General features: G+C 35.9%; 2 protein-coding genes across 2 annotated transcripts; one reads left to right on the top strand and one right to left on the bottom strand.

The window, feature by feature from the left end:
- The first annotated feature begins 1032 nt into the window (after positions 1-1032).
- LOC115950227 lies at positions 1033-1500 on the top strand. Its single transcript, XM_031067462.1, has one exon. It carries the CDS (start codon positions 1033-1035, stop codon positions 1498-1500), a length of 468 nt encoding a protein of 155 aa, XP_030923322.1.
- Positions 1501-8160: 6660 nt separating this feature from the next.
- LOC115950220 (G-type lectin S-receptor-like serine/threonine-protein kinase LECRK2) lies at positions 8161-10587 on the bottom strand. The gene has a single exon (XM_031067458.1). It carries the CDS (start codon positions 10585-10587, stop codon positions 8161-8163), a length of 2427 nt encoding a protein of 808 aa, XP_030923318.1.
- Between the last annotated feature and the right edge of the window lie 2319 nt (positions 10588-12906).

Below are 12906 nucleotides of genomic sequence, written 5' to 3'. Positions count from 1 at the left end.
TAGGCAACAATCTTTTGAGACAGCTTTTTGGGTGGCTAATAGTAGTTAGACTAACTACTAATGGAGGCTGAACTTTTGTAATGGATATATTAGATGGTGTACATCTTAGACTAGGCTTGACTCATTCTTTTGTATATTATAGTGGTTATGACTGTATTCACACTGATGAGACAAGCTGTTAATATGTAATTTTTTATTCAGACCTCTATTCTTTTGTGGCCAATGGTCCTTGTAATTAATGCTTAGAGCTCTGACTTACTCTGTGAGTATATTCTATGGGATTATTATGATAATTCTTGATGTTGACACTTGATAGGATTTATGTGGATTGAATTGTCAAAAAGGAAAAATTTACAGATACTTGAGACGTCTTTCTCATGCTTTGGACCCTTTGGGGTTTGGGGTGTGACAATTATGGTATCAGAGCTTAGGTTATGATTCTGTAGACTTTGAAAATAGGAATTGATTTAAGTCAGAGCATTAGGGGTTTGATGAATTCTTTATTTTGTACCTTTATTTCAGCTTCCACCTACTATTCTTTTTTCCTTATCTATCTTTTCTATGTTAACCTTCTATGTTGCCTTGTGATTTACTTGCTTGTTTCTTGGGTATAGGTATAAGTACCTTGGTACATTATGCCTCCTAAAAAGAAAGCACACAAAGTAAGGCATATGGATGAGGTTACAACTCCAGAGCATGGCCATAGGCAACACCAAGAGCATGAGAGATCTATCACTCCTGATGGTGGCGAGATTGATGAGGTGGCAGACAGGGATTTATGCTAGGATTGCTAGAGCAATCCAAGGTGGTGAACGTAGGAGGGAGGGTCGCCTTTTTGGGGAGTTCCATAAGCAAAACCCTCCAACTTTTGATGGGGGACCTGATCCTATGGCAGCAAAGAATTGGCTGCTAAAGATGAAAAAATTATTGAGAGCCCTTGAATGTACTGATGCCTAGAAGGTGTTGTATGCCACTTATGCTCTTCAGGGTTCTGTTGATAGATGGTAGTCAAGCACTAAGCCATTGTTGAGTATGGAGTTGGGAAGGGGCACTCCCATTACTTGGGAGAAGTTTAAGGAAGTTTTCAATAGGACATACTTCCCCGATGTAGTAAGGGACTGTAAGGTAAGAGAATTTTCTGATTTGGTTCAGGGGGCTATGACAGTGGAGGAGTATGTTGCTAAGTTTGTTGAGCTCTCTCGCTTTGCTCCTTACTTGATTCCGGATGAGTCCAAGAAAGTGAAAACGTTTCGGGAAGGCCTTAATGGTAAGATTCGCCCTCTCATTATAGCCTCTGGAGTGGATACTTTTATGGAGGCTGTGAAGCAGGCAATGAGTCTTGAAGAAGACTTTAAGTACAACCCCAGTTCCAAGGAGAGTGAAAAGAAGCAAGGGCCCTTTAATTCTCAACATGGTAAGGGTCAAGAGCATAAGAAAGGATTCTTTAAAAACTCGGGTAATAGAGGACAATCTTCTAGTCAAGCACTAAGCCATTGTTGAGTATGGAGTTGGGAAGGGGCACTCCCATTACTTGGGAGAAGTTTAAGGAAGTTTTCAATAGGACATACTTCCCCGATGTAGTAAGGGACTGTAAGGTAAGAGAATTTTCTGATTTGGTTCAGGGGGCTATGACAGTGGAGGAGTATGTTGCTAAGTTTGTTGAGCTCTCTCGCTTTGCTCCTTACTTGATTCCAGATGAGTCCAAGAAAGTGAAAACGTTTCGGGAAGGCCTTAATGGTAAGATTCGCCCTCTCATTATAGCCTCTGGAGTGGATACTTTTATGGAGGCTGTGAAGCAGGCAATGAGTCTTGAAGAAGACTTTAAGTACAACCCCAGTTCCAAGGAGAGTGAAAAGAAGCAAGGGCCCTTTAATTCTCAACATGGTAAGGGTCAAGAGCATAAGAAAGGATTCTTTAAAAACTCGGGTAATAGAGGACAATCTTCTAGGTATAGCAAGAGTGCCTATCCTCAGTCTGGTGATAAAAAGTCTTGCTCTCGTTGTGGTAAACTTCATGATGGACAAAATTGTGATGGGGTCAAGATTTGCTTTACTTGTAAGCAACCCGGACACTTTGCTAGAGACTGCCCAAGTTCTATGGGCTCAGGTTTCTCTTCCTCATCTCAAGTTACAAAGGGTAATGACAATGGGAAGAAGGTGCAAGGTAGAGTGTATGCCTTGACTACTCAGGATGCTCAAGCCATGGATATAGTGGTGGCAGGTATACTTCCTTTGTTCTCTGCACATGCTAAAGTTCTTTTTTATCCTGGTTCTACACATTCTTTTGTTTCTTGTGCATTTGCTAAAAATCATGACAAGAGCCCCAAACTACTTGATTTTGAGTTATCGATTTCTACCCTTGTTGGTGATACATTAATGACTAATCTTGTGCTCAAGTCTTGTATTATTTTTATTGAGGGTAGAGAGAGAGTTATTGGCTAATTTGGTGTTGTTAGATATGCATGATTTTGATGTCATTTTGGGCATGGATTGGAAGGCTTCTTATCATGCTAGTGTGCATTGTTTTGAGAAGGAGGTGGTGTTTAAACCTCCAGGTGAATCAGATTTTCTATTTAAGGCTTCATGTTTACCTTTTATGTCTCCTGTGATATCATGCATACAAGCAAACCGCTTGCTTAAAAAGGGTTGCCAAGGATTCCTTGCTAGTGTAGTGGATTTACAAAGTGGAGAATCGGAGATAGGAGATATTCCCATTATGAGGGAATTTTCGGATGTTTTTCCTGATGATCTACCTGGGTTGCCTCCGGATCGTGAGATTGAGTTCTCTATTGATCTCCTTCCTGGCACTGCACCTATTTCTAAGGCACCATATAGAATGGCACCCACAGAGTTCAAAGAACTTAAGGAGCAATTGGTAGAACTGCTAGACAAAGGGTTCGCCCTAGTGCCTCGCCTTGGGAAGCTCCAGTTTTATTTGTCAAGAAAAAGGATGGATCTATAAGGTTATGTATTGATTACCGTGAGCTTAATAGAGTCACCATAAAGAATAAATATCATTTGCCTTGTATTGATGACCTATTTGATCAGTTGCAAGGAGCACAAGTCTTTTCTAAGATTGATCTTCGTTCTGGTTACCACCAGTTGAAGATTAAGGGTGAGGACATACCAAAGACGGCCTTTCGGACTAGATATGGTCATTATGAATTTTTGGTGATGCCGTTTGGATTAACTAATGCCCCTGCTGCTTTTATGGATTTGATGAATAGGGTATTTCATGAGTACTTGGATCGATTTGTCATTGTGTTCATTGATGATATTTTGATTTATTCTAAGAGTCAAGAAGAGCATGAAGAACACTTGAGGATTGTTTTATAGATTCTAAGAGAAAGGAAGTTGTATGCTAAGCTAAAGAAGTGTGAATTCTGGTTGAATCAAGTAGTGTTATTGGGTCATGTGATATCTAAGGATGGAATTACAGTGGATCCAAATAAGATAGAAATTGGTTCTAGTGTCCTAGTGGCAGTCAAGAAAATAAATAGTTCATTTCAAGATCATGAGAGAGTTCAAGACTGGAGTGAATGTGATCAGTCAAAGACATCACAAGAATCTTGTTTGTTTACTTGGATTCTGTGAGGAGGGACTACACTGATTACTGGTATATGAGTTCTTGAGCAACGGCACTTTGGCAAGTTTTCTTTTCAAAAACTTGAAACCCAATTGGAATCAACAAATCCAAATTGCAGTTGGAATTGCAAGAGGACTCTGGTACTTACATGAAGAGTGCGGCAACCAAATTATCCATTGTGATATAAAGCCTCAAAACATACTTCTTGAGAACTATTACAATGTGTGAATTTCTGACTTTGGATTGGCAAAAATTTTGAGATTGAACCAAAGCTAAACTCATAGTAAATCAGAGTAAAGAAAGGGTATGTTGCACCTGAATGGTTTAGGAACATGCCGTTCACACCCAAAGTCGACATTTATAACTTTGGTGTCATACTACTAGAGATAATTCGCTGCCAAAGAAGCGTAGATATGGAGACAACTGTGGAAGAAAAAGCAATTTTGACTGATTGGGCTTATGACTCCTATAGGGAAGGAGCACTAGATGCTCTAGTTGAATATAATGTGGTGGAATTGGAAGACAAAGAGAAGCTGGAGAGGTATGTGATGGTTGCCATTTGGTGTATTCAAGAATATCCATATCTTAAGACCAACCATGAGGAGGGTTACGCAGATGCTTGAGGGTGTTGTTGAAGTGCTCATTCTACCTTCCCGTTTCTGTTTAGTAGGACAGGTTAATCCAACATTAAAGATTTATAATAACTATGTCTATGTCTTAGTCTTTGCTCTTTATTGCAATATGCCTTCAGATCTTCTGGTTGTAGTTAATTTTTTTTTTTTTTTTTGGTCTGTTTTATAACGATCTTTGTTAATAAATAAAATTCCTACAAATTTTTTTTTAACCATGAAGCAGAGGTTTGCTAAACAGTATGGTCTGTTGTTTGTTTTTGAGTTTCTATGAGTTCACTGTTTCTTGTCCTTTGAGGTTGTGATTTTCCTTTTCACTGTGTCCTTTCTATTTCTTTTATGTGTTTACCTGTACAGGAAATTTATTTGCCGATCAAACACCTAAGAAAAAGACTGGGAAAAATAAAAGTTGCAATGAAACTGAGACAGCTAAGATGGTTTGTGGTCAATACACTATGGGTTAGTGAGGGTAAGGATACCTAAATAAAATGTTAGATTTTGATAATTAGGTTCCATATATTGCATCTGAAATAATTTTGAGGTCAATAATTCCATGTTAGAGGGTTATGCTAGCTACAAAGCACAGGACTCAAAGACTTGAGGAGACAAGTGTGGCTAAGCTCTTACTGCACTTTCCAAATGAAGGTCAAATTTGGAAAGGACTCTAAAATACAAAATAAATGCATTAAGGTCCTGGAATCGACTCTCATCATACCTGGGAGTAGCAGTACTTGTGGGTAGGCGACATGGAGCCATAATGCACCTTGAGACCAGTCAATATGTAAAAGCACAACCCTATGTGTGATATGTCATGAACCCTTAGGCCACTAGTCCAACATTCAATCCTAAAAAAATCACCTATCAAAAAAAAAAAATCCTAAAAAATCAGCATGAAAGGAATACTCATAAGAAGAGAGAGAGAGAGATAAAAGTCCTATAATTCCTAGATGTACATGAGGAGTGCATGATAATCGAACTCAGAACTTGATTCCAAAACAAAGTCCATCTTAATCCAAACTAAAAGTATGAGATAATAACCCATAAAAAATGGACCTATTAGGAATTTGTCATTTTAGCAAACACTTGGTGGGCATAAACAAGAATGGGTATACTTGAAAATCAATATGCATGAAATTCAGCCCACATACATCATCAAGAAAAAATCTAGACAAAACTTGGAACAAGACCCATTAATTTAAAGTGTAAACAAAAGCTTAAAAATGCATGATTTGAAGAAATTCCCAAATTTTCAAAACCATAGACTAGGAAAGTGCAGAAATTCAAACAATGGAAACATGTGAGTCATTGGTCAAATGGTCCTCCGTGATGTTCAAAGTTGGCATTTTCAGTCAATTGTTCAATTTTCAGAGGTACTGGATTTTCTAGTTGCAGAATGGATTTGAAAATGTTAGAGAAAGTTCTAAGATTTCTCCAAATCAAAGTCTGTCCTTGATTTCCCATGTAGCATGTTCTTACGTAGCTCACATTGGCCATAAATGTAGCATTCCACGCTACTTGCAGCGGTTCGGTGTGGTGATGGTGGTGATGCCGGATATGATAGTTGCGGAGCCACAGAAGTTACATCCAAATTGGCCATCTTTGTCAATCCAATACGTAGCAGCATATAAACAATTCAAATTACTCATTTAAAAATTATTTCATGATTAAAAATTCAATCATGCATTCGTACAAACATGATTAATTTAGTTTCGCAAAATGCAATAACTCAAGACTCAAGAGTTATAGGAAAGTAATGTTAGATTATAATATTATCGAGTAGGAACATACAAATTTTATCCCAAAAAATAAAGTAGGGACATACAAGTGGGTTTTCTTTTTTTTTGAGAAATAACATAAATATGGGTTTATTAATGAATGCGGAGAGAGTAAATGAGAGCAATGCATAAAATCCAAAACTCAAAAATCTATTAGATTTTGACAAAACCATTACAATTTTGGTTAAAATATGTTAAATTTATGAAGAAGAAAAAAAATAACACATACAAACATAACCTTAGAGCTCTCAATCTAGCAAATTCAACTTAAAAACACATGGGTTTGAATTTTGATTCATTAAGGTGTGAAAATTTCAAAAATTCCCGACAATTTTCAACAAGTCACAATAATTATGGAAAAAACCATTTTGAAAAGGTCATGACTAACAAAGGGTTGATGTTAAGACAAACTTGAAATGATAAATTTGTTGCACACCTTAATGCACACACTTTTACGCACAACTAAAAGAGCAACTAAAATCACAATTTCCAACTTTTAAAACTATAACTTAAAATCACCATTTTAGTTGTTTTTTTCAGTTATGTGTAAAAGTGTGTGCATTAAGGTGTGTGTGGTTGGTCCTAGCCATTAGGATATCATTCCATAATGATCAATGTGGTTTGGTAGTTAAAAGTTTGAACCATATGGGATCACACAAATGAGACATTTTTCATGCTCTTATTTGTCAATGAAGTTGCTTTGAAAAAATGACAAAATTTAACTACAAAATTTGTTGTAGTCTAAGATTACAATCTTACTTAATATCATCAATATTACTACATATTTCAAAAATCTAACTGTTGGATTGCATGTTCTTTACGCTCTTAACATATGTCAAATTTTATACCAATCGGATATTATTTACTATATAATTTATAAGATTATATTTTATGCATAATTTTAACCTACAAAAATTTACAATTTAAACAATTTATTGATAGTATAGTTATTGATCTTTAATTTTTTTTAAATTTTATAAGTATGGAGGATATAAGAAGAAAATTTAATCCAACGGTGGATTTATCAAAAGTTGTCTCCAATAAAAAGATATTAAGTAAATTTGTAACTTTAGGGTGTGTTTGGTAGAGTGGATTTTAGGAAATATGAAAAAAAAAAAAAAAAAAAACCAACTGCTTTCCTGGGCAACGTTGGCTTTTTTTTTTTTTTTCTTCTCTCTCTCTCTCTCTCTCTCTCTTTTGATTTCATGGGCAACGTTGGCACTTTTTGAGCAAACGTTGGCTCTTCTTCTTCTTTTTTCGAGGGGACACTTTGCCTCTTCCTTTTTTTTCTTTTGATTTCCTAGGGTGTGGGGTGACAATAATTTGTTTTGTTTTTGTTCTTCTTTTTTTGTTTAACTAGACGCGATTTTTTTTCTTAACATGATTTTTATTTTCTAATAAATTTGGGTAATTGCTTCGTTGTTTTTTTTTTTTTTTTTTTTTTGCTTGTTTGTCACTTTTTTGTTTTAATTGGGTATTATTTTTTAACAAGGATATATAAGTAAATTTATACAAACTCATTTTTTTCCATCCATCCACTTTTTCACTCCTAATTAAACAAAAAGGAAAGAAATTAAAATCATTTATGTCCTCCTACTTTTCTATCCTCCCATAATTTTCTATCGTCCCACTTTTCCTCCCTTCCAACCAAACGGATTTTTAGACTACAACCAATTTTGAAACTAAACTTTGTCATTGAAAAAATCTTTAAAAGAGATTTTGGCATAGAAAACTAGGAATGCAAAATTTTGCAATCACCAATTCAATGAGTCTCACTCTTCTTAAGTAATACTAAATACAATATATATATTCCACATCAGTTGAATTGACAAATTTTTACTAGTTTTCCCTGAGCCCACCACTAATATACCACTAACAATTTGCCACATCAACAAGCGACAAATTTTGTGTCTCTAGAGTTTCTCCTCTTTCTTTGAATGAATTTTTTTTTTTTACTGTATTTTTTAACATCAATGCATTGAGTTTTGATCCTCCGAACCAAGTTTTTGCCAAGCACACAGAAAATTATTTGGAATATATTCAGACAAAGCGATTGTAACAATTATTGAAAACAATTATTATTACTATGAAAACAAATATAACTACAAACAAGAAGTCAAGTTTACAAAGTGACTAAAAAGATCTTCCAGTACGAAGTGATAAATAATTGATTAACTAGTCTTACTATAAGGATAAGGGCTTGGTGGAACCGGTACTTCAACAACACCCTCAAGCATCTGTGTAGCCCTCCTCATGGTAGGTCTAAGAAATGGGTCTTCTTGAATACACCAAATGGCAACCATCACAAACCTCACAAGCTTCCTTCTGTCATCCAATGCTTCCACATCATATTCAACAAGAGAATCTAGCCTTCCTTCTTGATAGCAATCATAAGCCCAGTCAGTCAAAATTGCTTGTTGTTCCCCAATTGTCTCCAAATTTACGCTTCTTCGACTGCAAATTATCTCTAGTAGCATGACACCATAGCTATAAACATCCACTTTGGTTGTGATCGGCATGTTCCTAAACCATTCAGGTGCAACATATCCTTTTGTTCCTCTAATGTTAGTATGAGTCTTGCTTTGGTTCAATATCAAACGTTTTGCCAATCCAAAGTCAGAAATTCGAGCATTGTAATAGTCATCAAGAAGTATATTTTGAGGCTTTATATCACAATGGATAATCTGGGTGCTGCACTCTTCATGTAAGTACAAGAGTCCTCTGGCAATCCCAACTGCAATTTGTACTCTTAGATTCCAACTGGGTTTCGAGTCTCGATAAAGAAAACTTGCCAAAGTACCATTGCTCAAGAACTCATATACCAATAATCGGTGTAACCCCTCATCACAAAACCCAAGCAGTCGAACTAGGTTCTTGTGATGTGTTTGACCAATCACAGTCACTTCAGTTTTGAACTCTTTATCACTATTTTCTTGAAACAAACTATCTAACTTCTTGACTGCCACAAGGACATTAGAACTCATTTGAATTGCTCCTTTGTAAACAATGCCGAAAGCTCCCCTTCCCAGTTCTTCTTTGAACCCATCTGTAGCTTCTACAAGTTCTTTGTAAGTAAAACATAGCAAATTCATCTCCACAGCATCAACATTTAGTATAGGTCTTTTGAGCCTCTTATGATAAATGAAGAAAACACCCAGACAAATTGCCGCAATTAAAATAATGTTAACAAACACAGAACCACCGAGAAGCATTGACCACATGAGGATCAAATTATTCTGATTCTTATTTTCTGGTTTTGGATTTGGCAATCGATCATCTGGAAGTGTGATGGAATTATTGTTTCTGATTTTGAAAAAAGCCAGCCCACCATTAAGGTTGCTGTCGACTTTCCCATTTGAGAGAGGCAGCTTCTTCTTCCAACAGCTATCACCTGATCTGAAAATCGCAACAGCACACATACAATCTTCCATGCAGGACTTTTTGCATTGATCTTCAGTATAAGGCTTCATGTATGCATAGTCTGAGAATGGCCAATCTATATTTTTTAGCACTTCAAAATAATAAAGATCTTTTCCAGGACCTAGCTCATCTTCTGCACAGCCTTGTATGAAGTCTGGTTTGCAGGTGCCATATGGGTCATTTGGATCGAGAAAGGAGTATCCCTTGGGGCATGTACACATCGGCCTTCGATCTGGCTTGAGGGTGCATATACTATTAAAACCACAAGTGCCACTTCCTGTTTTTGCATTACTGTTAACACAAATATTATCCGGCACAGACCAGATCGGATTCCAACTTCCACTGGCATTGGAAGTCCTTGGGTGAGAACATTGGGTGAAAACTCCATCAAAGTTGAGAGTTGCTCTAAAATAAAAATCAGCAGTTGATTCTACCCTTGCCGGTCTCAGAGCAACTCTTTGGTTATCATCTTTCATAATGTACATGTAGCCTGACTCATTGAAGACGAGTTCTTTACCAGGACTCAATGTACCATTATCGCCAGCAGTGGTCTGACTTTCGTAATAAGCTTCATTAGGATTGTCAGTGGGCAAGTTGATTGTTTGGAGAACAAGATTCCCATTATCACCCAATTGTAGCTGGAACCTGCCTTTGGAAAAGTTGGTCTCTGATTGTCGAGAAGAAAGCACCCCTCCCCTTTCCATAATTTGTGCAGGTAACATCGTGTCGCTGGGATTCTTGAAGCTCTCCCATAACTTATTGTAGTTACTATCTTCAAGCACAAAGTTGCCTGTATTGTTCATGAAACCAAAGAAAGTGCCAGTGGAATTAGTTGTCCACAACTCATCGTTTTGAGGGCCAGTAAGAACTAGCCCACGATCAGTGATTAGTTCCACTTTTGATCCCCTGGGTACAGGGTTATCTAGTCTAGCATTCCAAACTACGGTTTTTTCTGGTATTTTAGCAAACCAAATGGAAAGAAGGAAGAGATCCTTTTGGTCCAGTGGGCTAAATCCGAAGGCAAAATCACCAGAAGGCGATAGCCATGAAGTGTTGTTCTCATCAGTTGCAGTGAGAGAGTCGCCAACGTTAACATAATCAGCATCGTTTTGTGCAACCGCAGAGATTGGTAGCAGAATTAGTAAGAAAACAAAAGGGTGAGGATGAACAAAAGCCATGAATAATATGATACTGGATTCATGCAAATTGCAATGCAACCAATAACTGGACTAGACACGTTTTATAGCCTATGAGTATGACACGAGAAATAAACTACTTTTCAAAGTCTTTTTTTTGTTTTTTTTTTTTTTTGACTGATACTTTTCAAAGTCTTTAGTACAAGTCTTCCTGATTCTCATATAAAAAAATAAAAATAAAAAAAGTCCAAGTCTTCCTTTCATTTTTCAATCTAGAGTAGTTCAACAATATATGACAGTATGACACCGAGGTTTGCTTTATTTTCGTCGTGGAAAATGCTTACAGATCATCCAGGTCGGTCATTACTTAATTTGAAATTATTGTGGTAAATTAGGTATTCTCAAAGTATGATGAAATTTTGCTCTTTTCTTTTCTTAAGAATTACTAATCGGCAGTTGCAGTGCTCTTTTCTTTTCTTTGTCAAAGTCACATTGTCCCTTCAAAGAAGCGGCATCGCTGAGTCCACTTCAAATTATATATAGGTGGGGTTTGGATTTGGTGTCTGCGATTACAAGTCTACGTTTTCTGGCTTTTTTTTTGTTTTTTTTATGCGTTTCAGGCTTTTTTTTTTTTCTTTTTTTTTTATGCGTTTCAGGGAGTAATCGGCTACTGTTCGTGAACAGTAGCCACAAAGGTTGACTTTTTCACAGTGAACAGTGTACTGTTTACGGACTCACAAATTTCACTTTTCAGCAACTTTTTCATTAAAAATGGGTCCCACGATATTATTCACACATCTAAAAATTATTTTGCTACAGTATTTTTAGTTTCAATTTCAGTAAAAATAAGCTCAATCCAAACAGACCCATAGAGCTAAACATAATTAGTAGGCCAACTCGGTTTATAGGCTTTTTTTTTTTTTTTTAAAAAGAAACGAACACACACATAAAGGAAAAGGAAATGAGTTTTAACACAAAAACACACCACAAACTCCTTTCAAAAGCCATAGTAACTTTTATGACCTATTTAGAAGTTTAAAAAATGAGGGGGAGTAGAGTAGAGGGAGGGAGAGTAATTCAATTGCCTTGTTTGGAAGTTTTTTAAGGAATGGGGGGGAGGAGTTTAGAGGGGTTTCAACCACCTCTAACCCCTCATTTTTAATTCCCCCAAATTGGAGAGATTTAGAGGGAGAGTAGAGTAGATAAATTATTGACTAGATAAATTTCTCAATTTACCCTTTCTAAATTAATAATAAACCAATGTTGCAAATCCATTTTCAAATAGGATAAATTTGTCTATTTTAATCATTTCCTCTCCTCTACATCCTAATTTTTAAAACATCCAAATAAGGGGAAGGGCTAATTACTCCCTTCTCCCTTACTAATTTTAAAAACATCCAAACAAAGTGGAGGAACCATTCCCCTCTACTTTTCTCCCCACTACTCTCCTCCCCTCTACTCCCCTCTACTTTCCTTCCTCTCTAAACTTCCAAACAGGCCATTAAGGGAGTGTGGAGCAAATTATTCTATACATGCACTACACACTATCTTAAACAATGTAGGACAATTACCCAGTCTTTTTTTAAAAAAAAAACACACACACACACATGCTAGGCTTTTATTTTTATTACTTGAAAATTTGACAAAAGTTATAGCCTAACAATGCTAAAGTAACAAAAAAATTGTAACTTGTTAAAGTGGTATAATGATGTAAGGTTTTTTTTTGTGTGAATTAAAGTGTAAAGTCATGAGTAGAGCAATATTATATTAACCAATCATTTTGATACCATTTTTATTATTTTTGAATCCCAATAAATCAAGTCATAAATTTTTTTATTTAAATTATGAAAAATTTTATGTTACTAAATTTATTAGTCACCCGCAACTCCGCAACCACTTAAATGGAAAGTATTTCAATTGTCATGTGCTTGTCTTTGTAAAGGTTAAGTACAACAATAACGCTTAGGGCTATCAATGAACCAAATCGCTCATAAAAAGCTCGGATTTGATTTGATAAAAAAAAACTCGTTCATGTTTGTTTGTTTATAAACAAGCCAAGCGTAAGCTTAGGCTTGTTTAATAAACAAACCGAGCCTAAGCAAAAAATATTGTTCAAGAACAAACTCATGAAACAATAAGGCTCGATAAAAGATAAACTAAACTTAAGTTGGTTTATCATTTATGTGCTTTGTAATATGTTTGACATGGGCTTGAACAATTAACTTATATCTTATTAAGCTTTTAATTAATTGAGTGTCGGGACTACTCTTCCAAACCAAATAGATTTGATAATATACTTAATTAGTATGAGCTTAATAATGTACTTATACTAGATCTCGATCTCAAGAGCTTGATATTGGT

Source organism: Quercus lobata, chromosome 1 (assembly GCF_001633185.2).
Source record: "Quercus lobata isolate SW786 chromosome 1, ValleyOak3.0 Primary Assembly, whole genome shotgun sequence".
Taxonomy (NCBI): Eukaryota; Viridiplantae; Streptophyta; class Magnoliopsida; order Fagales; family Fagaceae; genus Quercus; species Quercus lobata.
The sequence above is the reverse complement of the archived record's forward strand: the minus strand, read 5'-3'. Positions and strand labels throughout refer to the sequence as shown.